Source organism: Anguilla rostrata, chromosome 18 (assembly GCF_018555375.3).
Source record: "Anguilla rostrata isolate EN2019 chromosome 18, ASM1855537v3, whole genome shotgun sequence".
Taxonomy (NCBI): Eukaryota; Metazoa; Chordata; class Actinopteri; order Anguilliformes; family Anguillidae; genus Anguilla; species Anguilla rostrata.
In genome coordinates this window covers 10,687,588-10,714,290 of record NC_057950.1, presented here as the reverse complement: position 1 = coordinate 10,714,290, position 26,703 = coordinate 10,687,588, and the positions used below count along the sequence as shown (strand labels likewise).

At 45.8% G+C, this 26,703-nt stretch overlaps 1 protein-coding gene across 1 annotated transcript in view; it reads right to left on the bottom strand.

Moving 5' to 3' along the window:
- Positions 1-16,992, bottom strand: part of fgfr2 (fibroblast growth factor receptor 2) — a 48,826-nt gene extending 31,834 nt beyond the window's left edge. Inside the window, exons 1-5 of the mRNA XM_064318145.1 lie at positions 16,193-16,992; positions 12,276-12,532; positions 4,608-4,874; positions 2,948-3,012; positions 2,761-2,839 (exon numbers count right to left, since the gene is read on the bottom strand). Of these exons, the coding sequence (XP_064174215.1) occupies positions 2,761-2,839; positions 2,948-3,012; positions 4,608-4,874; positions 12,276-12,456 (592 nt within the window). The 5' untranslated portion in view covers positions 12,457-12,532; positions 16,193-16,992. The remainder of the gene's footprint in view (positions 1-2,760; positions 2,840-2,947; positions 3,013-4,607; positions 4,875-12,275; positions 12,533-16,192) is intronic.
- Between the last annotated feature and the right edge of the window lie 9,711 nt (positions 16,993-26,703).

Below are 26,703 nucleotides of genomic sequence, written 5' to 3'. Positions count from 1 at the left end.
GAAGGAGAGAAAAGGGGGTTAAGAGGACAGAGACAGGCCGCAAAGGGAGGAGCTAACTGTGAGCTTCCCACCCTGGAGTGGAGGGGTGGAGCACATAAGGCCCAAAAGCCAGGGCAGTCACTCGAAGGAGCACAGAGCCTCCCCAATCCCAAAGGGGTGGGGGGGGGGGAAAGCAGCCAACAGCCAGAGAGCAGGGTCTTCATGAGAACCCAGAGTCAAGCACTGTTCTCCTTTGACCTCCACTCATCTTCTTCTTTTTTCTTTTGCACCTCCTCTCCTCCGTTCATTCATTCATCTTCCCCCTCAGCCGCGGCGACCGCGTCGCGTCCGCGCTGCTCTGCCACAGAGATCTGACGTCTTGCGGACCGGACAGCGCGCGCATACCTCCATAATCGGGGAGTAAACAGACGCTTCCTCCCCGCCGCTGGACCACGCCAATTACTTTCATTCCCCGTCCCAGATCAACGGCTGGAGATGAAACGGCGGGCGCGGCGTCCCTCTGCTTTATTTTAAAACTCTGACCCGAGCTGAACTCTGACCCGAGCTGGGGCAGCTGCAGCCAGGCCAGGGGAGACTGATACACAAAACCGCATTTCCCAGAGAACCTGTCTGGAGGAGATGGACATCAAAGCCGCCCACCCACCTGATGATAGCCCCCCAGCCCCCCCCCCCCCCCCGACACAGACATGCCCAATTCATCCTGTTCCTTAACTGACCCTACAACCTGCTGATTTCATCCTCATTCCAAATTTCCTTTGAATTCTGTCCATACTTTACCGAGTCCTTACTCAATTTTACCTATATTACATTCTCCTCACATGTATATGAATGGTTTATGTTAGGAAACTATAACATAGCATCCCAGCATCCACAGTTTAGAATGTTCCTCTAAAAAGGATATTCGCCTATTCGGAAAGCCAGAAGTTCCCCTCTCCTAAAAAGGGACGTTCCCGATCCTCAAATGGAACATGCCCCCATCCTGAAAACAGGACGCTCTTTTTTTCTACTCCAGTGGCTCTGCATTGTTTAGCCACCCAATCTGTTTCGGCCCCTTCTCACAGATAAGTTTTACCCATAATGCCCCACAGGTGAGCTGTTTTGTAGATGGACGTTGTGGCAGACCGTATTCCAGACTAACAGCTGTTAAGACCAGAACTGCATTCACATCCCCGGTCAAAGCACGTGCGCGGTCGTCCCAAACTGCCACTGTGGCAACAGCTCTGCTCCACATTAAAAATCAGCACCCAGCCGCAAATTTAAAGAAAGAAAATAAGCAAGAATTTCCCCAACAAGGCATAAAAAACTGTGTTTGGCCTTGTTCTTCAAATTCAAAATCATCTGCCAAAAACCTGTTGATCATCTTTAAGCGAGAGTCCGACGTCTCCTCCAATAACTTGCACTCTATTTCAAAGCGAAGCTCTATCCAATAATTTATTTATTTAATGGTTCAAAAAAGAATTTTTCCATTGTTTTAGCTCTTTCAGAAAGCGATATGACTGTGTTCCAGACGAGGCAGAAACACAACCCTGCAGGGCCCTACCACACACACACACACACACACACACACACACACACACGCACACGCACACGCATACATGCACATGCAGTCGTGCACACACACACACACAAACAACACACACACACAGGCTGGGCCTGGTCTTGATCTAAACCAGAGCCTGAAAGTTAAAAGCCTTTCCCTCCCTCCTTCATCTTTTTTTTCTTTTCTGAATATTTAGGTTTTGATTTTTCAAAACACCAGGACGAAACTGGATATCCCTGCCAGAACAGATTGTGCTTTGTTTTCAAACAGCTTTATTACCAGCATAACTTTTTAAAGTTCTTTTTTTTTAACATACTTAATGAATTTCTAGCAATTATGGCCCATCTGTGCCGAAGAGAGACCCTCAACGCAATGGGATCTGTGTGGAGAAATTTAACAACCCAAAGAAGCCCCCATCTTTACTCCACTTTATGTGCCCTCTCACCGCCCACCCCCATGTCCACCCCCCACTACTTTCCCAGAACTCCGAGCAGCCCTGTCTTCTCCACACCACCCCCCCCCCCCCCAAATCTTTATCAAATCCTAATTCCAAAACATGTCTTACATCAGGGATCTGACAAACAGCATGTGGGGGCTTAATAATGGAAGAGTCCAGCTGATAGTGCCCTCCAGGCCCTGTACCTGAGCGCACTCAAAGAATCCCAGGAATCTGCAGACGCTGGGACGCTGACTGTGAGGTGCCTGCCCGTCTTACAAACAGCCCCCCCCCCCCCATGTCTCCACCGCCGTCAAAGCAGTCTGCAGCCCCCGGAGCTAAAATCACATCACCTGCTGATAACAGCAGCGAGAAGTCTGGAGCTGCCATCACGTAGTCGGACAAAGACACACGCGCACGCACACACATAAATTCTGCGCTCATACATTTTTGCATTCACAGAGGTCGAACTAAAGTACCTGACTGAACAGCCCATACCTTTTTTTTTTTTACTTCTCTGAACAAATTTTTATTACTTTTCTCTGCCAATTCTTAACGCTAACGCTACAGATCTACTGCTGCGCTGGGGGAACGCAACAGCAGGGAGCTCTGTGGCATTTCTCACAAAGCTCATAGGTGCTGAGCAACATTCCCATCATGCTTTGCAGATTAAGGACCGCAGGAAGGCGACAGAAGAAGAGAAAAAAAAAGAAGGGCACGGCCGTTCCCGCCTCCGGCTGACGCGACCGTGCCGAGGCCCCGCCCCCGCGCCCCAGGTACTCACGCATCTGTTCGCCGTCGGCGGCCCGCCACGCGCCAGTACCACGACTGTCCCGGCCCGCCCCGCGCCAGGTACTCACGCTCTGTCGCGCGCCCCGCCCGTGCCCAGGTACTCACGATCTGTCGCCCGCGCCTCGCCCGCGCCAGGTACTCACGCTGTCGCCCCGGCCGCCCGCGCCCCAGGTACTCACGCATCTGTTCCGCGGGGGACGTCTCGACGCTGTGTCATCTTCATCATCGCCGGACGAGATGGCGTCTGCAAAAGGACACGGTGCTTAGTACTGAGATCACCGCCCGTTCAGAAGAGCACACAGTGTCAAAATGTCTAAGTACACGCACATGTGAGCACACACACACACACATACATACACACACGTGCACACACACAGGTTTGGTAAGAACACACTACAAGAAATAGTTCTCGAATTTCAAAACTTTGAAAAACAGAGGCGAAGGCTTGCTCAACCACTTAAAAGAAACCTCTTTCAAAATTCCGCCCGGCTGACAGACTCAGGATAGACCTGCTCGTGTGGAGCTGCTCTCCTCTTAGTAACGCTGGGGGTCACGCACGCTCAACTTGCTCGATTTCAGAACCCATGATTTTATGACATTTGAGAATTCCAACACTGCACTGCGAGTGTGAGATTACTGTCTTGGGAGTCTTCAGCATGCAGCACACTACACAGAACGTACACCATGTTGGGAACTAACCCTACCTAACGAAGCTGTGTTGGTGTGAGACGAGGGGCGGGAGCTGGAGAGCTGTTCCGCAGCGCTGTGCTGCACATGCAGGGGCGCCTGAGTTTGGAAAATGAAGCGGTGGATGGCAGCGCACGGGGCTAGCCTCCGCCCGGTTATTAAATATAGCGCGCGTGGCCTTGGCGCGCTGGCGCTGTGGAAGGCTGCCATCATCATGCGGGCACGCTTGGGGCGCTGGAGCTCGGAACGCCGCCACCCCAGCGAGAAGCTCGAGGCGCAGAAATGCGATTCTTGGAGGGGCGGGGCTCAGAACGCTCGGACCTGCTGGCCATGACGAACCAGACCAACAGCTGGACGGGGAGCGTCGCTAACTTTGGCCAATCCAATCCAGCAGGTGATGCTGCCAAACTCAACCTCCCTTTTCTATAAATGTCTCTTTCACCACAGTGCCCTTACATGCTCAACCCAGCCAAAAAGATGGCCCTGCAAAACAAAACTACAGCACAAGCTTGAGAACCTCAAAATCTACACAACAGCGAGAGCGACGTGTTCAGCGTAGAGCTACAAAACATCAGCTCTCGTTAGAGCTAAAAGCTTATAACCCAATTGCAATGTCTACTGCATTCTACAGCTAACACGGGGTGCAGTCCATCCTGAAGATCTGAGATGTGTGTGCAGGGTCAGGGGGTGGAGTTCACCAGGTTGTCACACAGCAAGTGTCCCTCTAGATAACCGAGGATAATGCTGGGGTAGAGGCAACAAGAACACCCATCTCTGCTCGGTTTCAGACCAGCCACTCCAGCCAACCAGTCGCTAACGTATTGAATAGCCTGTCAGGGCTTGTGGCAGAAGCAGAGAAGCCCGGGGGTGTTCAGCACCAGACAGGACATCGAGCCTGATACTGGAGAACAGCGGTAAAATACTGATCCTGAAGGGGCTGAACAGTCTGTTCTCGCCATCTAACATTATGTTCTCGCATTCTTAATCCAGGGTCAATTACAAGCCACGACCCAACCACCACCCAATCGCTCCCCAACCAAATCCCATCCACCCCGCTCCTAAACCTGCCCCCCCCCCCCCCCAGAGGCCCGTCGCCCTCGGCGACTGCGCCGCCTGCGCCGCTGCTTCCGCGGCGGCTCCCCGCCGACTCACCTGTGACGTTTACAATGAAGCAAAGCGTTTCGCTGCCCAGGGGGCCGACCGCGGTGCACGCGTACAGGCCCGAGTCCTTGGGCGTGGCGTCGCGGATCTGCAGCCACTCCTGGCCTATCAGGGTGCGGTTGCTGGGCCCCAGAGAGGAGCCGTCTTTCGTCCAGGTGACGGTGCCCGCCTCGGGGAGCGGGCAGCTGAGCTTCACCAGTTCACCGGGGTGCACGGAGCACACTGTCGGCTTAGAGATTTGGTATTTTGTCGGAGGCTCTGCAGACCGGAGTGAGGAGGAGGAGGAGAAGGAGGAAGAGGAAGAGGAGGAGGAGGTGTAGGAATGGTGACAGGGTGCACAGAAAAGAGGGAGGGTGGGAGAGGAAGAAGCAGCAGTTTTAAGAAAAAAAAACCACCACAAACCCCATGGATGCACTGAATTAAAACAAATGCAGGCAGAACAGAAGCCCCAACAATAACAATATTATCATAAATATGAATTAATAAACAGTGACAATCGCAGCAGCAGCGACTAGAGTAACCCTGTGAGGATCCCACATTAAGTTCACTTTACTCTCACAGGTAAGCCATAATTACACCCTTTTGCTCAGGCATGCAGTTATGAACCCAGCAAAGTGCATGGAATTAAGAGCGCGGGGAACTGCTGTGCTGGCCAGAATTAACCCTTTAATTCCGCCCTCCCCCCTCGTCCCGACAGAATGAAAAGCAGTCCGCGTGAGAAAGAGACGTAGAACAGAGGCGGGCTTCCCAGACAGACAGAGAGAAGGAGGGCAACGAGAGAGCCTTCGAGTCAACACAAAAAACTGCTATTAATACCGTACGTGCGCCCGCACACACACACACACACACATACACACACACACACACACATGTACCTCCGAGTCAACTCAAGTCTGTAGACCTCAACGCACAGTAAACCCTTTATTATCAAAAAATTGGCAAGGGTTCAAGTCCCTTTTTATTACACTCTGAAAAGGAGCGTGTGTGTTCCTTTTCAGGAAAAGGGGGTGAGATGAAATGAAGTTAGCGGGAAAAAAAAAGTCTTTAGCAACAATAAAAACTAATAATGATACGGGGGGGAAGAAAACGTGTTCGGGACTTGTCTCGTGCGTTTTTGGCTGAAGATAGACAGAAATAATTAGAGACACTGAGGCACTCCCAGCATTTCCTGTTCCAGCACACCTCCCCCAAAAAGCATTCCACCCCCATTGTGTACTCAGTGTTCCCCTGTGCAGGAAGGGAAAGCCATTTCACTCGCACAGGGGAGACTGGGGCCAGAGCACGTGAGCTTAAACACTCCCCCCGGGCACACTGCCCCACGCAGGTATGGTTCCGGTAACACCACTTTTTTCTTTTTTTTTCACTCCGGATATAATTAAGCTTTTGTTTCTCCCTTTCAATGCGTAGTCTCGGAAAGAGTGTTGTCATCGATCAATGGAATTTGAATTCTTACCCTCGAATTCTCATTCCACGAAATGAATGTTTTGATTGTTTTGTTTGTTTTCTTTTGCTAAGGTGTTTTTATTGCTCGTTTTTGACTGTGTGCTCCATGATGAAAGCCTGAGGGGAAAGGCTCACTCTTTCTACAGCGCACAAGCTGCTAGGTGTTTCTGTCGCTCCAACTCAGCGCGGAGACCGTCTGATATTGTACAGCAGTTAGGACTACACCAGGAGACACTGCTCCAAGAGACCGACTAATGAGAGCTACAAGAGGCAAGGCTAACAGGCCAGGGCATACATATATATCAACTACTGAATGAGAAAGCCTAAGCAAGAGAGAGAGAGAGAGAGAGAGAGAGAATAACTACAAATGTCATCTGGTCTTTGTGAAGCACCTCACACTCTCCTTTCCTCTGACTAATTTAAACTCTATTGAATTAATTAATTTTAATAATATCAAATGTTTAAATACATTTTCCAAACTTTACAGAAAAAAAACAGTAACAGAAACAAACTGTAAAATGTATTTTTTCTCTCTCACTCAGGTCAATTTAAAGTGATTTATTGGCAAAATATGCATATAATTTACATATTGCCAAAGCTAGTAAGAAAAACTAAAACAACTAAAAAGAGTGTTTTTTTAACATTTAAAAAGTCTTCCTCTAAAACCATCTCTCATCACCCCTATCTCAGTGACAAATGTCTCTCACCTCATCACCCCTGCCTGCAAGCCTCCCCCAAAAGGCCACCCCTGACCCTGCCCCTGACCCTTGCCCGACCCCTCTGACACCTTGAGGATGCCAGATTATTCATGGGAACCTCCGCACCTCTGTCCAGACAAGCGGCCAGAAGAGGATCCCTCCCTCTCCTCCACGATGGCCCAAATGCGGATGAAAGAAAGCCGCGTCTCTCGCTAAGGGCCGGAGAGAAACGCGGCCTCCTTTTCTGCTCCAGGAAGGCTCGGACAATACCGAAACCCGCTGAAACCCGCACTCACAGGCTGCAACCCCCCACCCCCCACCCCCCACCCCCCTGCCCTGGGAGAGAAGTCTGAAGTGAGCTCGTCTCTCACGCAGACAGCTGACTGTCGGCCATTATCAGCCAGCTCAGTGATGATCAGGTGAGACGGCTGGCTCCCGCTCCCCCCCCCCCCAAACACACATGTTGTTCACAGCTCCGCCGCAGTCTCTGATTGGTGTCGCCTGGTTCCCGAAAACCTGCAGAGGTACTGAGAATCCAATTTTCACACTATCAATCTCTCCTTTACCTCATTCAGCCAGCCAGCTGTCCCCACAGTCTGGCTGTCTGTCTGTCACTGTCTGTTAATGGAACTGAGGTTAGTGCTGGAATACTGAACACTGTCTACGGTAGAAAAGAGTCTAAAAGAACCAGCCCCACCCCCTGTGAAAATGTAACAATCTATGATAAAATATTCCTTAATAATGATCTTTTCCACTCCCTTCTTTCAGTTTTCCTCCCTCGTTCATTCTCTCTCTCTGCTGGAGATATGTACCAGTCCCACGGTCTAAACACTCAACCCCCCCCACCAGGTCTCATCCTCCTCTCTTCCTCATTCACCAGTCACGTCCTTAACCTTTAGCTCTTTTTCATTCTAATCTCTCCACCCCTTTTTGCATTCAAATTGCTGAATTCCTGCAGCCTTTATTGGCATCACAAAAGCAGGCCCCCTTCCGAAAAAAAAAAGCGGGCTTCTCCGCGGACGACTAAGGGGCACCTTGCCAGCCCGACAAGATGGCCGAATCCGGGCACCTCTGCTCGTCTGCTTTCCATCTGAATGGGCCGGGGGTCCCATCCGTGTCCCTCAGGCAGAGAGCCAGGCTCGTCTCACACCGACGCGCCGCACCCGAACCCTGAGCCAGGGTCACATCCCCAAACCCAGGGGCCAGGCTGCTGCTCAAGGTTTAAACACTGACCATTCCCTTAAGAGCACAGCAGCAATAGGGAATCAACCCCACAACACTCTGGTCACAAGTGCAACACTGTCATTCCTAAATCACCCTTTTGGCATGAGGGAAGCATTAACACGTGTCACTTTATTACACCCCACCCCCGCCCCTGAGGTCATATAAAAAAAACTCCCATTTTATTTTGAATCAATTTAAAATACATCTTTAACTGCAGCAATTCAGGGTGAAAGGAAACGTGGCAGTGTCCTGCTATGGACTTGAACCTGCAACTGTCTGGTTGCAAAGTCTGATTCTCAGATCAGCAGCTGACCTTATTCATTAGATGTGGTCTGCGGTCCACACTCTGAGCTGATCCGCGAGCGGAGCCAAACCATCTTACAACAAAGCCTCTTTTATAGCGCCTTTATCAGCCCGGGTTGAGATTGCGGAGCTAGGTGTTCTCAGGTGTATCAGCCAAGTCAAACAGACAACAATATATCTCTCCACACACACACACGTACGCACACATAGTCGCGCACACATAAACACGCACACACACACACACACACACACACAAGCGCTACAAAAGCCCATTTCGTATTGTCCAGCAGCACAAGGCCGCCCAGGCTGCACTGTAAATAGGGATCAGGAGTTTGTTTAGAGGGAGAGTTCTGCTCTGCTAACAGTGAGACACACAGACAATAAAAGGTCAGACGATAAACGCTAAGCATAAGCTGCTACCTTAACATTCAACGGTCGATGGTTTTACAGTTTAGACTACTCTTTTAAAACATCAAACTGCCCGCAACGTCCTTAATCCTAACCCACTGAACACACTCTGACAGGCACACGTGAACACATACGTGCATGCACATACTAACACATGAACACACACACACATACACACACTCACATACACACACACTTCAGAAAGAAAGAAGCACTTTTTCCCCTGCTGCCGACATGCTGAAGACCTCTTGCACGGTGGGGTCTAGAACATTCTTTCTAGCAGCACTGTTTCAGGTTTGGGAATTCTGGATTTCACAGGCTGTTTAAAATTACCCAGACACTGCGGAAGAATTACAAGGGCAGAAAGACCAAGAGACAAAGAGAAAGAGGGAGACAGAAAACTTGGGAGAGTGAGGGAGAAGGAGAAAGGGTGCAGCCAGAGGGGAGGGGGGAGAAGGAGGGGGGGGACAGATGAAGAGGAAGAATAGTGTGGGAGGCAGGAGAAAGAGCACAGGGAACTGGGGTGCAGGAGGATGGGGAGGTGACCATACTGGACCCCAAAATGTCACACAAACACAACCCTTCAACCGCAGACATGTCACCATCCGGTCAAATATAATCTTCAGGTCACAAAGTGGAAAGTTAATACAGAGCTACAAAGGCTGTCCGATGTGCTCTAATGACTAAAGTCAAATATAGTCCAACTGGGCTTTGGTTGCTAAGGCTAAAAATACAATTTTAAGAATAGAGAAAACGTCAGCACTCGCCAAATATGTGCAAGTCTTCGTCTTTTTGATACATTTTATTTACAAGATGCAACAATCTACACGGACACATTTCGACTACTACCTATCCGCAGTGTGTTCATACTCACAAACAAAAGTGGTCTTATACAAAGCATGAACATGGTGTCTGAATACAGATTCTGATTCAGCCAATTTAATAAGCCAGTCCAAATTACACACATTTTTCACCATTGTTTCTGATACCAATCTTGTAATTCTGGTTCTATACCTGTACTAGTCTCTGGTAAGCACTGGGGAGCCAGGATAATTGTTTGGAGGTGAAGAGCTACTCTGAATGGGGGTTTATGGCCATCATCACCACCATCATTAGCACTGTAATTACTGTGTTTAGCATCACCATTATTAGGGGAGATGGGGAGGGGGGTGTCCCCTTTCTGTCACCAAGCCTGATTGACATAAAGACGAGCAGAGCCCTAAACTTTGTCCCCTCTACACACACAGTCTGATCTCTTAGTCTGTTCCTCACACAGTCTGTTCTCATGACCCGTTTAGCACTCTTGCCGTTCAGAGCTATCTCTTTCAGCCTTTATAAAAACACGCTATACTTTACGTGTTACGTGAAACAGCAAACACGCACACACACACACACCGGAGAAAAACACAAACAAAACAACCAGGACAATTCTGTACTTTAGTTACAGACTCTGGCAGTACCTGAATGCATGCCCGTCAGAGTCCATAGCTGCATAACTGATATGGAAACTACAACACTTAGGCTACCCCTCCCATAGACACTGCCTTAGGCCTCAAGTGGAGGAGGGGGGGGGGGTGAGGGAGTGGGTATTACTACACACCCCTGGGGTAATGATGGCAGACAAGGTGGCCTTACACTCATGACATCCTTACTACCTGTACAGGTGACAGGACAGCACCTGAGTTCTCAGTTTACAGTCATGTGACCAGAGATCCTGATCTGTCACATGACCCCAGGTTCTTCCTCCTAATCCCTCATCACATGACCCTGGCTGTTCCTTCCTAATCTGCAGTCACATGACCCTGGCTCCCTTCTCCCCTAATCCAGTCTTATGACTAAGAGCTCCTGCATAAATCCTCTTAAAAAGTTCCATAAATTGGGAACTGAGAGAACCAGGAGCAAGAAAAAAAAAACGTTTTAAGTCCAAAAAAGGAATAAATCTGTGGGACTGTGACATCACAGACACAATCTCTCACCATCTCTCAACACAACACCTGGGTGAGCGCTACCTGAGAGAGCCCCCCTCCAGCCCCCCACCTGGGAGCCAGGGGCCACAGGGGCACTTCCGAGCATTACATCATGCAGACCCTCCCCTGGTTACGGCCTGGGAAACAAATCCCAGGAATTTAACTCCTTATCTGCTGTACGGACTTTGATGAAGTGGGTTTCTGGCCCCATCCAGGAGGAATGAAGGGTGTGGCAACCCAGCTTCACAGCCTGCAGCCAGAGTGCCTAACTCACACACACACACACACACACAGACACAGACACACACACTACCCAGCTTCACAGCCTGCAGCCAAACTACCTAACTCACACACACACACACACACACACACACTACCCAGCTTCACAGCCTGCAGCCAAACTGCCTAACTCAAAGACACACACACACACACACACACACACACACACAGTACCCAGCTTCACAGAGCCTGCATCCAGCTCACACACACACACACACACACACAATAGTGCCAACACAAAAACATCCAATAGGCCATCACAATCCAAAATAAAATCCTAAATCACTTAGCGCCTTTATGATCAGAGGTTAAGCCATCCTGAAGGAAGCTCTGTAAAACCTGAGACACACAAACAGACCGCGGCCTGCCAGCTGGCTGTCTTAGGGTACGGAACCGATATGAAGAAATTAAGCCCTTTCAACTTAAAAGCAAACAGCAGAGAGAGCGGGCGGTCTGGCGACCACACTGCCACATTCATGCGCCTCCGCTGGGGAACTGCGTTTGCTTTTCCTAGAAAACCTCCGCGGTTCTGTTCAGTGGAAACACTTGCCCAACAAGTATGTGACATTCTCGCTCTCATCAACTCTCGTCAAAGGCTGCAGCCAAGAGGAACCGCTAACCTACAGCAGCAGAGCCAAGCCCTTACCTGAGCCTGAAAGGCCCTCACTGAGGGCCCAAATAAACTCCCACCCACTGACAGGCCCTTCCTGCTCTTTAATCATTCACACTTTGTGGGTAATCCCTTCACTTCTAACCAATTTTCACCTCATTCAGTGAAACTTCTCAGTAAACACACGTTTTTAAATATTGCCAACACTGTACGATCCAGGCAAGAGCACCAATGCCACAGAAAACGTGGAAAGCACCAGAGCCACGAGTTGATGTCGGAATGGGCAAGCAGTAATATGTTCAGTGTTAAATCGATTCAAGCAAAGACAGCATGAGCACAATCAGGTGTAAATGTACCCTGTCGCAATAAAATATACTCTGTCAGAGTTGATTTAACACTGAACATTTTACTCTGGCACCTCATTAATATAGTTCTGATGGCACATTTCAGTTCCCTGCGTCAAGCCTTCAATGAAATCACCACAACGGGGCTTTTATTTGCATAAACAGAATTGTCACGGTTTTGACGGCTGACACAAGGGAAGAGAAAGTAGAGTAGTTAAGCTCCCCCCACCCGCAAAAACCCACATATGCCAACACACACACGCACACACACATACATGAGCATGAACATGCTCTCTTCCCTAAACCTCCATCAATCCACTCCTCTCAGCCTTGTTCTCCTTTTCCCTCTTTCTCTCATTCCCCCAATACGAGTTCTTCCTCACCTTCCGGTTCAAGCGTCGTCTCCTCTTCCTCGGTGGCAGTGACGGGTGGCCTCGCCGTGGCAACACTTAGCAGGGACAGCAGGACCACGCCCAGCAACCACGCCCACATGGACATTCCCTTACTGGAGGGCGTGTTTCCCCATCCCACCCTCCTCCGCCTCCCCCTGGACTCTGACCCCATCTGAGGAGCTCCACCCAACCATGAACTGCAGGCTGTCCGGCCTGTCACTCACAGGAATGTCCCCCGGTCACCTGACCTGAGATTGGGCGGGGCAAAAGTGAGGAAGAGGAGGATGAGAGGTGAAACAGGGATGAGAGCGGATGTAGAAGAGGAGAAAAGGAGAGAGGACAGAGGTGCAGGTACGAAAGTCCAAAGAAAGAATAGAATTTGGTGGGGAGACAAAAGAAGAAAAAAAACACAAAAAAAGTTAGAATCCTGTGAAAAAAGATCAGATTCACACATACACACTGTCATAGATACACAAATTTCCAAACTTGTAGGCAACAATTACAAAATGTCACTAAAGACGTATTCCCTGGACCACCTCTCTCTCTCGTTCGCTTTCTCTCTCACACACTCTTTCTCTATTATTTTAATATTTAATATTTTGCTCCTGGGTGCACTAATTTTTCTATACATTTAAATGTTTCCACCCATAGTCTCTTAGGCTTTTTTCACCCTCTACTCATCTTAAGGGGACAAACTCAACAACAACAATGACCATCACTGATAATTACAAGGAACCTGTACAGGAGCAGGACTGAAACTGCAGAGAGAGAGAACACGACAGAGCGAGACAGAGTGAGAAAGAAGACGAGAAAAAAGGAGTGAGTTTTGAAATGCTGTAGAACGGGCCTTACCACAAACATACCTTAGAGCTGAAGCACTCCTATACATATCATACAACACTAAAGCGGCTGCACTATCGAACTGGGTTAGAGCTTACTCCAGTTCTTGTGTCTTTTCTCGGTCTCTCTCCTACTTCTCTCCTCCACTCATTCTTTGCCTCACTCCCTTGTTCAGACAGTAACTCTTGCCTTCTTCTCATTCTGTAGATCAAACTACTTCTTGTGTGAATATACTGCTTGATTTATGTGCAAACATCTTCACTTTACAAAAGTAAATTATTTACTAATGATTTTACTTATTTACTAATAATTACTTATTTATTTTAGGACATAGCCCATTTCCTCTGTTACATCACATTACAGTGACAAATCTCAAACTGTACAACTTCTAAAAAGAAACAAATACAACATAAACAACTAATTAAAATATACGTCAAAATAAACATATAAATGGCAATAAAATAATCTTCCCATCAACTTCAGTGGTATGCAATATTAAATCACATGAATAATGTTACAGATAAAATGGCAAATTTTATATATTAGATATCACCAGAAACAATGCAAGGAGAAATTTTTGCTTTCACTGTGCGTGTAGGGATTTGTTTAAGATGCAGAAACCTTAGAGTACAATCAATGTTGTTGTTATTACTACCATTAGCAGTAGTAGTCGTAGTAGTAGCAGCAGTAGTAGTAGAAGTCTTTGCTAAGCAAGTTGCTGTTTCATGGCTGAGTGAACACAGTTCACAAAACCATTTCGCTTATGTTGATATTTCACTATCATGTAACTACTAATAAAGCACTGAAAAAATAAAAGCAACATAGATATTCATCAAAAGATAAAGATTTGATGCGCCTTTATATCTAGGATTGTAAACTGCGGTAATTCCTCTACATAATACATTCTAAAGGTAGCCTATTCCCTCGCAGTTTTCCCCTGCGTTTTCATTTGCGGCGTCATCCGTCAACAACGATTAATTCAGTCAGTACCTTGTGGATTAATACAGTTAATTTCCTGATAATAATCACCTAGTTGATGAAATGACCCGATGATCGGATATGCTGTCAGCAAACTTTGCGTTCATCACAATAGTTCCTGATAGAATTTGTTTCTCAGTTCTAAGCAGACTGTACCTCACCAAAACCACGCCAATTTTAGCCAGCAATCTTAAAATGTGCATCTGCCTAGTGGCCACACATCTGCCGTCCAACCGGTTTAATTGCTTTTTAGCGGTTTAATCATGTTTTTTAGACCTCGACGCAGTGCGGCCGTGGTCATGGTTTCGTGGGCGCCTTCTGCGCCAGCTGTTATATATTGATTGGTTTACCCTTAAAATGCGTGTAATTTGACAAGCAGACAGCAACTTTCAAACGTGTTGACAGTTTCTGGTTCATTTATATTGACCCGACAAGACAGTGAAACGCATATCTTTTTATCTATCTTTTACTTTTTCGCTTCTTCTTGTTTTTACCTATTTCATGTGTGAATCATAATAGTTGCCGGTGCATTTTAAGGAGCCGCGATAAATGTTATTCAAGTTTTTGAAGAAAAACAAAACCACATGTACCCGCATAATTACATCACTGTGGATACACACGCACGTGAGGGAGCTGTCTTATCTTCTCCGAGACGACCTGATGGCCTACATTGATGCCCCAATAAATTTTAATGCGATTAATTAGAACTGCGTAGCTACATATTACTCATGAACCTGTAAAATACTCCTCTGGAAAGTTAATAATGCTATTAGAAATATGTTATAAGTGCCTTCTTGTAGGCAATAGTTTCTCACTCAAAACTGCGTTAAAAGTATTCTCCGTTCAAAATGTAGGCTATTTAATTGCATTTTTATTTCTAAATAAAACCTTCCAATAATGTTTAGTAACTAAGCTTTTCCTGACTCCCGCGTAGCAGTCTAATTAAATAATGGATAACGCACTGATGAACTTTTTGCGTAATATTTTATTTCAGTTTTAAAATATCCCCTTTCATTTCATTCGCAACAGCAGCAGGACACTGAGTGCCCTTCTCAATAGGTCCTCAAAGTCATTACACCAAAGGGAATCTGCATTTGTATCGGGTCTGCTAAGCGCAATTCCCAGGCGCTGATTGGATTCCTATTGAAATTCAAATCAGTTTTTCTTCTTCACAATGAAAACGCAGGCAGTGCGCTCAAGAGATTTATGCCCCTCTCCACGCTGAAAAAGCTACTCCATTCTCAGATAATTGACACAATAAACGCAACGGAGCAAATTAAATATGTAATAAATAACTAAAAGTAAATTCCTTAATGAACACATACAGCTAATAAAGCCATGATTTAGGTAGTTTCCCAGCTAACGGTAACAAACCGTGACTTCACCTAAATCGGTGTTGTTTAGCTGACAAATAAACACTGAGTGGGCAGCTTTCGTTGCTGCACAGTGAACTTGCTGAAATTCTAGCCATAAATGTTTACTTGCACAAAAAGGTGGCCACACAAACGATTAGACAAGCTACCGAGATATAGTCCACTTCACAAATACATATAAATAAAATTCCTAATATGAAACATGTTGCTTCATAACATTAGTGCATAACAGTTTTATTGCTAAGTAGTACAAAGTATCCTAGATCCCCGAAATCAAATAGTAAGCAAAGAAAAGTAAGAAAAAACACAACCTGCCACAATTCGTTACATCGAGGTGTATTATTCAAAACGTGATTGTTTTGCGTATCTTTGTAACATCCAAATACATATAAAATAAATACGTCTTTGAAATAATAAATAAATAAACTGCTAAATAACTAAACCTGGGCAACAAATGCAAAAATGCTTTTAATAAACTGAACTGTCCACGGGCAAGTGCAGAAATATTTCACTATAGGGAGCTAAAGCTTGTCCAGAGTTCAAAGATGCTGAGCTAGTCAGCTAATTGGCAATAGATATTGCGCGTGCTTAGAGAATAGCCTACATTTGCGCCAGTCAGCACCGCTAAAAAGTTACACCATAATAATTCAATCACCTCCACATCCAGTGTTTTTAAAACGAACATACTGAATATACTACTACTGCGGTAACAGTTACCTCGATGGACTGAAGTGTTGAGTTTCGATCCACATGCACGGAACGGCAGGCGGGTGCATGAGCCGAACAGAGAGAGGAATGTGTACTCCCGATGGGGCGACTTCTCTCTGCTGCAACAAAAATGCCAGGCAGCGATTGTTTCACTATCCCAAAATCCGCCGAACCACCCCTCAGATCAGGGACAATTTGCGCTGAAATTCCAAAATCCGTGCATGTCTACAATTCTTGTGGGATCCTGTGATTGTATATTCCGAAAAAATAAACGCAGTTCCGTAGAAGAGATACGTCCGCCAAACTTCTCCCTTCAACTTTTCAGTACTTTCTTATAAACAAAAACGCAGAAACATGTTAATCTTCCCATGTACTGCAAACTTCATCCTAAATGAGAAGGAATGCACAGTTTTGGGGTAGACTGGTGCGTAGCCTAAAGCGAGCAAGAGATTTCGACGTCCTCCGAAAAAACAGAATCCATTAAAGTTGGGAATCTCCGTCGGCTGCACGTCTTCTCCTCCTCCGAGGATACTTGCTGTGATCTCAGACGCTTTGTCAGGTTTACAAAGGTTTTTTCTCTCCTTACGTCCCCACAAACTCGCTCCCTATAGCCCCCTCCCAGGGCTCCTCGGAGTGTCACTCCCCCTGAAACCCGAGCCGTTTCCTGGCCGGAGTTTTTGGCTCTTCCCTCCTCCGCCAATCAAATACCGTTCTCTCTCCCCTTCGCTCTGCTTTGACGGGGTAGAAGTGTAGCCAGTGCGCTTTCCTCACCCGGCTCTGCGCCCTCTTCGTTCAGCCGAGTACAGAATGCACAACTTGCTTGCAGACGGCAAAGTTTATCGCGGGTTCCCAAGCGCTTCGCTCTGCCTCCCTCTAGGTCAAGCCTGCGCCCATCCACGCTACGAACAGTAACGACGCCCCCATGTGGACAATGTGCCCGATACACACAGGAAAACGCGCGTGGAACGTCGCACTGGCGCATCCTGGAGTTATGAAAAGGACTGTGCTGTACTTGTTTAAGGACGACAATATCTTGATTAATATTATTTGTTAATATGAATAAACAATCGAATGCAGCGCACTCGATGGAAAGAACAGTTACAAAACTCCTTTCCAGAAAGCAATTCCAAAATGTTATAACACGTAGCCTACTACGTAATTACAAATTTGAAAATGCAAACAGGTTTGGTTACATGTAGCGATATAGTCTAATGAAAATAATAAAGTCACTGAAACTGTTCTGCTTTTGCAAATGTGACCTGAGACATTCAGATAAATAAATAATGATGGAATTTAGGCGTCTCATGTTATTCCAGATTCAAGCATAAAATAAATAATAAAAGGTCATTCTGGATATAATACCAAAATTATAGACTGGTGCTCACTCAATATAAATCTTGAGAAACATGAGGGAAATGGAGAGATAACTACAAATTCAGTTAGTAGTTAAATATATTTCTCAGTGTCATGCCTACTTAAATATTAAAATTAATAGCCTACACATTACCTGTTGAGTATGAGCATAGTTTATTGAAAAGAGGAAAAAAATGATAACAGAATCAGATATCTGAAGATCAAAAGCATTATCACTTGACTTATAATATTATTTTATCTTAGTTTTTCCCTGTCAGAACTTACTCTTCTATTACATTAATTTCTCTCTCTCTCTCTCTCTCTCTCTCTCTCTCTCTCTCCACAGACTGGCTCAGAGGGCAACCCCCAAATAATCTCTCAAAAACTGGGAAACAGGGCCCCTTGAACCCCTTCTCTGTGCCGGTCCAAGTTGTCTCTGGAATTGACTTCGAAAAGGGGAGATGGTGGGATGGAGGGAGGCAGAGGAGGGGGGTATGGCTAATCTGTTCACAGCTTTTTTTCTCACTCAAAGTGGGGAGCTGGAGCCTCTTTAAAAAAACACACCCATTGACTGTGAATGGGGAGTCTAATAACCCTATTTATAAAGCTGGGGGTGCCTTGAATAGGGTTCGCTTGCTCCCCCATCCCCCCATCTCCCCCTCTTTCTTTCTCTCTGTCTCTCACTCACTCTCTCTCTTCTCTCTCTCTCTCTCTCTCTCTCTCTCTCTCTATATATATATATATATATAGATATATTTCCCCACACTGTGTAAGGTCACTATCTACTAGACAGTAAGGCAGGAAGGACAACTGTAGGTTTTCCTGTGGAAATAAAGGCCAGCCAAAGCTTTTCACAGATAGACACCCCCCCCCCCAAACCCTCGGCCCCCCAGCCGAGCCCTTCTTTGGCACCCCCCTATTGCTTTAGCTCAGGAACGCTCTCCCCTTTTATTTGTGGGTGCTCACTGCCGCGAGCACTCTTCCTTTCAGCGCCCCACCAGGTCCCAGGAGAAAAGGGAGAGGTCACTCTCACTAGCACCTCTTCATCGCTGCCGTCCCCGTCTTCTTCGTCTCCTGCTCCTCCTCCTCCTCATTTTCTTTCCACCCTTTCCTGGACCTTAACAGCAGACAGAGAAATTAGACAATGAGACGGAGCGAAGACAGAAAAATTAAACAATTTTTTCTCTCATAAAAATAAGAAAAAACACGGATGCCAGAAAACTATAAAGATTTTTAATTATCCTGCTCCCAAAATTAATTGTCAATAAAAATGAAGTGCAGAATAAATAAAAGCAAGACGAGAAGCGAAACAAGTTGTGGTTTAAAAACAGACTGAAAAATCAGTCCGTACCGGTGTGATTTGTGTACCCAGGATTAGTCTCATCACACTTGCAGATAGCTCAGTTGTTGACGTGTTAATGTGTTGTGAGCTAATTAACACCAGGGCGTGACTTTTCTTTCCACAGATCTTAGATAATTGATTTATATTAGTTGTTTTCTATGCTTTTTTTTTCTCGGTAAAAATAAAAATCGTATTTTATTTCAAGGGAATTTAATCTGGCTCAGTAACTGTAATCCATTACATATTATACTCAGGTTATTACTCTATAGTTTCCGTAAATTCATCAGCAAATTGCATTATTTCGTATTGTTAATGTAAACAAGAAGACTCATCTCTTCAGACTATACCTAGACTAACCACCACCACGCTGTATATTTCACTCTAAATCTCCCCCTCCCCCCCTTTTTTTTCATGACACTTGTTACATGTTGCCCCATCCCAGCACTTTTTGGTAATTTGTATTTGTCCTAGCTTATTCTTCTGCCTAGTTGGTTTTGCAGAGGTTAGGTCTGAATAGTGTTCACTGTGTGAACTAAACTGTTAGAAATAGCTGCACAAAATAAGCATTGTACCTTACTGAACCTGTGTTTAGCAGTTGTCTATGACCATGAAATGCACTTTTTGTACATCGCTTTGGATAAAAGCGTCTGCCAAATGAATGTAATGTAATGTAATGTAACAAGAATGGGCTACATCACCACAAGCAGATTTTCTAAGGGAACAACCGAGCAGAGTGAGCACGCTCACAACCTTTGATACAGCCGCCCGTCCCGAAGCCAACAAATCTATTTTATTATTCTAGAAAAAAATCTCCCCGACACCCAGCCCTGCAGCCCCCCAGCGACCCTACAGTATCTCCGCTCATTTAAGAAGTTTCTTCTCACGGCGCTTTCAATCTTAATAAATGCGCTCATGATGTAGGACATGGCGGGGTAGCGTGTGCATGAGCACCAGAGACCTGGAAGTTACCTCAGCGTGTTCCACCACTGTTCTGAGAAGGGTGTCACATGATCCACAACCCCCCCTCCCCTGTCAGAGTTCAGGTCGTTGAAGTTTAGCTTTTTTTACGGTTGGCGCACATTAAATGCCGGGTAGCTACAATATTTTAAAGGCAGAAAGAGAAAAGTTAGACTAAATGTGATGGTGCGACGTGCGCGCGTGTGTTTCATGAAGTAATTAAAACATCAGATCTCAGTGACCTCATTTTCTGCATTAAATCTGAAACCAATGCAGAGACAGACAGTTATTTCAGTTTGAATCAAGTGTATACTTCAGCAAATTTAAATATGGTCTCCAGAACTCCATAGATAATTATGTTCTTAATAAATAAGGATGATTTCATTCAGATTCATGTCTCGCCTTCACAGTTACAAGGGAAAGGATTAGATTTAATCACTTCTGGTGGGCAACTGAATGTTAAACCATGCAGTGAAACACAACACCAGACAAACAACTTCCATGAGACCTGCCTCCAACTGGCCATAATCAGTGTGTGTGTCCTGGGAGATACTGAAGACTGGGTCCAGGCACCCTCCCTCCCCCAGGCCCTCTGGGTCCACAGGTGATAAGGTGATTGACATGGCTTTTGTTCCTGCAGGGATAAAAAGTTCAGATTCCTCAAATGTTTACGCTCGCATGTCTTCAAGTGCCTCAGATAACTTGCATGTCTGGGATATATGGTCTGGTTTTTTTTTTTTTTTTTGGGTTTCAAAAATGAGAAGGAAACACAAGCGTTAACACCTGCAGGAAGCCTAAGAGTGCAGGCTGGGATAGGAGGAGCTGGGCATTTGAGTAACATTCAAGCAAAGGGATGTTGAAAACAGACAGCCAGAGAGAACACACTCATTCATCTCCTGGTGAAGGTTGTTTTTTTTGTTGTGGGGGGAGGGGGGGGTGTTAGCAGCGTAGAGGTCTGGATTAGATACCACTGTCCTGCTGGGATATTGCTTGTGGTCCCTTTAGCTCAGTGGGGGAAAGAAAGATTGATAAAGGTGTGCCCGTGAGAGAGCCACTGCACGCCTGGACTCTCAGAAGGGCTTTCGCACACAATCCGAAGCTGGAGATGACCAGCTATCACCCTCTGACCAGTGAAATCACAGTCTGCTCGCACTAATCCCACGGCTTCCATTGTTTAAAGAAAAGAGAGGAGAAAAGGAAGGAGCCCATACAGTCTCCGTACGAAGCTGGAGCCTGAATGGAGCTTTTCTCCTGCTGGCTCCCAGCAGCTGCTGCAGCGGATGCCTCCGAGAAAAAAGAGAGGCCGTTTTTTTCCTCCTCTTTACCCTTTTGTTTCTTTCACAAGGTGCTAATAAACGGCACTGATTGTTACTGGAACCTCATCTCTCTCTCTCTCTCTCTCTCCCTCTCTCTCTCTCTCTCTCTCGCTTTCTCTTTCTCTCCCAAACCCTGCCCTCACAGAATCCTTTCTCTGTTTAGTGATGGTTCAATTCTCAGTAAAAGACATTCTGTGTCCCCCCCCCCCCCCCCTTTTAGCATGTCAGAGTCGAGGAGTCTTTAATGATCTCTCTCTCTCCCTCTCTCTCTCTCTCTCTCACACACACACACACACACACAGGAGAACAGGCCTTGTTCTCTTGTTCATAAGCACACACCGCATTAATGGCTGTAATCAGTAGCCGCTCCCGTGTCTGCTGTGGTTGAGGGAGTTAGCCATTAGTGCTGATGCGGCTGAGGCGGACAGCGGTTCCGTTCCGGCGAGCAGCGAGGCTGGGAGTTAAACATTACAGTCTGGAGTTACCGCAATTACTCGAACAAAGCAAACACTCATTATTAGCTGGGGAAGGAGCGTATGTAACAATGTGACATGGCGGTCAAGCAAGCTGTCTGACCAGAGTGTTCCCATTTTTAGCCTGAGCTCGCCCGTGGCTGTAGTCTCTCCAAAGCGAAGGCTTCACCTGAATGAACGTCGGTAAGTCGTGTCACTCCGGATACAGGATTGCACTGAGAAAAAAATGTAGAGGTCTGGTATAAAATCCTAGTTTCCTGGTCTGTCTCTCGGTGGAGAAAGTCAGGCCCGGGGTACAGCACCTTCATTGTGTTTTAAGTGCAGAGGGAATGACCCCATAAATCACACCGTTGTTAAATGTTGCTGTCTGACCTTCAACCTCCCTGGTCTAACCGAGACCCTGCCCCTCGCCCTGATATCATCAACGTCTCATTAACGCCCTTCTCTTCCCCCTTCAATAAATCTCTGCTCAGAGATCTTTGCTATTTTTAGCCAGCTCACACAACCCGATGTTTAATTAAAACCCATAATTTCTATCCTTGTGGGATTATTCACCTGGTGATATTCGAAACAGAGTCAAATTGAGGTCAGTTCAAGAGTACACGCTGTGTCTAGTTTATAGGCACTATTTTAGCCACCGTGGACTCAAGAAGTTTCCCAGATTGAGGTCAGCAAAATGGGGGGAAAAAACAACACATTTTCCCTTTCAAGAAAACTGTTTTTGTCTTTTATAAATCACATACGCTATACTTTCAAATAAATCTTGTCAGGTTTACAAATCTTTGGTACTGTTGCAACTGTTGCAATTAGTAAATATTTATATAGTCCTGAATAGTTGAATGTCGTAAATGGAACTATGATATAATGGTATCATCATCGTGATTTTGACAAAGTTCCATGTGTTAGCGTGTTAAATATTTGCAGAGCAGTGGATGCTAACAAGTGTTAGCTGAAGGACAATAGGGGGCCCTAAGCCAAAGGGTGTCCGTTTTAAAGGAAAATGTTTGGGAGCGACTGAGCTGTGGTACAACAGAAACCGAACACGCAGGCGCCGCCACAGCCCTCGGGGCCAAATTGGCGGCGCTGGGGACGCCTCAGGACAGCGTGCAGACGGTCGTGTGGATAAAACGATGCCTCGCCATGACTCACGCTGGGTGGCGGTCCAGATTCAGGAAGAATCCGGTCCGTTACTCCTCCGACACTAACCCGCTCAAGTGCACCTTTGCCTCAGGTGCTTGGCCGGGGGCCCTCGTCCGTGGTGATGAATGTAGCTTATATATTTTTTCACAAATTGCACATATATAGCTGGATTTATACTGAAGAAAATCGAGTTGGGATGCCAGTGAAGGGTACAACAGCGATGTCACACCCAGGGACCCAAGCTCTGCGGCTCCCCAACAAACAACCATTTTTACGCACAATTTTCTAAAAGTAATTGCCTTTTCAGAATATGCCAGCTTTGGAGGACTTGTAGAATGGAGCTATAGAATTATACCCATACATCTCATAGCCCATTAAACATCATTAAACTTCTGCAGGTCATTAGCCATGAGAATGGGTTTAATTTCATTGAACATGCACTTCACGTGAATATGTGTGTTCATTATCTGACGGAATACTTTTTTTTATTTTTTTTTTTGGAACTTGCGAACAATCTTTTTTTCTCGCTCTCAAAAGCTAAGAAATGGCCGTTATTGAACCTGCACCTGGTCCTGGGTCATTAGGGTGAGGGGAAAGGCCAAAAAACACCACTTCTCCAGAGACTTAATTTTCCTTGCAAATATAGGCAATTATTGCAGTAAATGTTTCCATCAGATCAATATTTTCTTATATTTCTGTGCGCACAATTGTGTGTGTTTGTGTTGTGGGTGTCTGCGTGTATTGTTGCATGAGTTGTTCAGTGTATCTGTGTTTATGATAGCTTTTGATTATGTTTATCTATGCTTATATGTATAAATTAATGAGTATATGTGTCTACACTTGTGAGTGCTCATGCAAGTATGAGTGCACACGTGTGTGTGTGTGTTTGTGTCTGCGTTAAATGTCATAAGCATTTGAAGGAGAACACATGTTTTCTTAAAAGTCTTGGAGGTGAGGAGGGGTTAAATGTTTTGACCATTGCTGAGAATTTAAGGCCTAATTTGTGCAGAGCTGTCGGTCGAGCTGTAACCCTATCCCCCTGGCCCTGAACCCTGTCTCCTTTACCTGCCTCTGCACTGCATCTACGAAAGAGAGAGGGAGAGAGGGGGGGGGAGAGAAAGAGAGAGAGAGAGGGAGAGAGAGAGAGAGAGAGAGAGGGAAAGAGGGGGCAGAGGGATGGAGGAGGACAAAGGGATATAAGAAAAATGGGGAGAGAAGACACTGTAGTTATGTCTTAGTCTTAGAAACCTGAGCAAATCAGAATTGAGTGAGTCTAAGGCCATTAACACGGAGCTCATATGTCAGTCAAAGAGTGGGTGTGTCGAACTGTCAGTCATAACGCAAGCAGGAATGCCAGGAAGCCTGCAATACTAACCTGGAGGTTTATTAAGACCATGAGTGCCAGCACTTCGACATAGTGGTCAGGAATCTGAGCTTGCAGCCAAATCCAGGGTGTGTAAATCCAGGTCAGAGACAGTAAAGACACTGGAGGATTCAGAAGAGACGGTTTTATGTGCCTTGCAGATGGATGGCACCCCAAGTGACTGACCTCACCTTATCTGCCACCTGCAACTCACAATGCAATTTACAACTCACTTCCACACTTCACCACACTTCATGAGCTCTGACATCACTGTACATTGTGACATCATCATTACAATATATTCCTTTGGGACCCGTATCCCAAATGACTTGCATAGCACTTTGCTTTCTCTTCGTCACAGATTTATGTAGCTTCAGAAGCAATTAAGGTCAGGTACCTTGCTAAGGGGTACAACAGCACTGCCCTGACTTTTGATTTGAACCTGCAAGCTCTAAATTACAAGCCCTGTTCTTTTACTGTAGCATTATACTGCTGCCTACTGGATATTAAACAACATGGATGTGGACAAACTCCATATATCACTGCCCCATAAAAGACCTCAAAGCACGTATGCCACATTAAAGAGGATTAATGAATTGCTCTTTTAATTGCCGATGGAAATGATGGTGGGAAATATCAGTTTGTTTCTCAGAGCAAGAAAAAAAGGAGAGACGAATCTAGAAGAGAGGGAGAGAGTGAAGCTGAGAGGAAGGGCAGAGGTAGACAGGGGGAGAGAAGATTAAAATGGGAGGACAGAGTGGAAGAGACAGTAATAGATAAGGACAACGAGAGGAACCAGAGTTCATGTGTGTGTGTGTGTGTGTGTGTGTGTGTGTGTGCGGTTTATAGGCTACATACTTCAATCCTGAGACAAAAAGCTTTTGTGGGTGGGGAATGTCAAAAGCTCTGCTTCACGTTGAATCCTGCACACCTTTAGAGAAATAACTGAGGGTTACATTGTTGTCTGTCCTTCCCCAACACACTTGTCAGTTAATTACCTTATTACACAAGAACAGGTTTGAAAAGCCATCTTTCAGCACCTCCTGAACCTTCCTGAGTCTCGTCTGGAGAGTTGAGGAACAAGAAACAGTTGCTTTGACTGGATTAAATCAAGCAATTAAAGTCCCAGCATGCACTGCAGATTCAGATTTAGACTAGCACTTATCCAAAACAATAATTAAGAAAAATGAAATAATAATAATAATATTCAGTTTTTTCCATATGAAACACCTGTAACTGTCCTGAGAAAAATATGCCCACTCTTCTCTCTCCATGTGAAGTGATGTAAACTGCAGACATGGTGATTTTAGCATATTAATCATATGTAATTTCAAAATGGCACCGTACAAACAAATTAATCACATTAAGTGCCACAAGCTTTCATTTTCTTCAGAGAGGTGAAGAGCTGTCTAGGAAAAATATCCCATCAATCACCATGGAGTCACTATGGCAACACACAACGTGGTCTACAGACAGAGAGCAATCACAACCCCAGGAAAATATTACATCCAGACAATACCACCACATGGTTACATTAATGCAACACAAATATACAAATATTTATATAAGAATAGCTATTTAGCTTTCTCTCAGAAATGATTTGATTCTGTTGACTGTAACACAGAAGGCAGTTTGTATTTGGACGTATGCATCTGATTAGTTTGGCTGAACATTGTGAGGGATTGCGCATAATCAAAAGAAATTAAGTGGAACTGAAGGGATTCAGTGGTGGTGTGAAGGGTTAAGAGATGGTTTGAAAGGTTTGCTTACCGAGTATATCTGGACTGTGATTTACAAGAAGAGATGTCCTAGGAACTGTTTCGCAAGTTGTAATTTGTCAAGTATCTTGTTTTGTTTCACTCTTACAGTCAGACTTCATTCCTGATATTAACCCTCATCTCCTGTCACACAACCGCTTTCAGTTACTGCTCTAAACATATAAACAGACATGCGTAGAGTGTGGACACACACACACAAACACACACTCACAAATTCATTAGCATAATCACTCAAAATCACACAATACTGTGCAAGTAAATGAAAGAGATGGCTCTTCAACATGTGCGCACACACACACACACCACACACACATACAAGCTAACAAGGTCATCGCACACAAAGGCACAAAGCACACAATATTATTCCAGCCTCCTGCAGTATGTGCTTCCACAGGCAAAAAGAAACAAAAGGATGTACAATCACTGTATCTGATGACCCTGGGAAAGGAAAATGACTGACAGAACGACCCCCGTAACGTAGAGGGACAGTAGAAGGAGAAATCAGACCTCCCCCCCCCCCCCAAATCCATCCCACCCAGCATGTTCTGTCACTCCTCCAATACGGCTGAGTAATTTACTGTGACAACAAGCAACTGGCACGAGGGTGGGGGGGCGGGGGTGACTGTTCACACCAAACCGAGAGAGACAGGGAGGGAGAAAAACGGAGGGAGAGAAGAGAAAAAAAGAAAATGAGAGGAAGAGAGAGGAGGGCAGTGAAGGCTCAACGTTTTTTTTTTTTTTTTCAACAATGTGGAGTCTAGCCCCCCACCACCACACCCCATGACAAAAAATACAGTC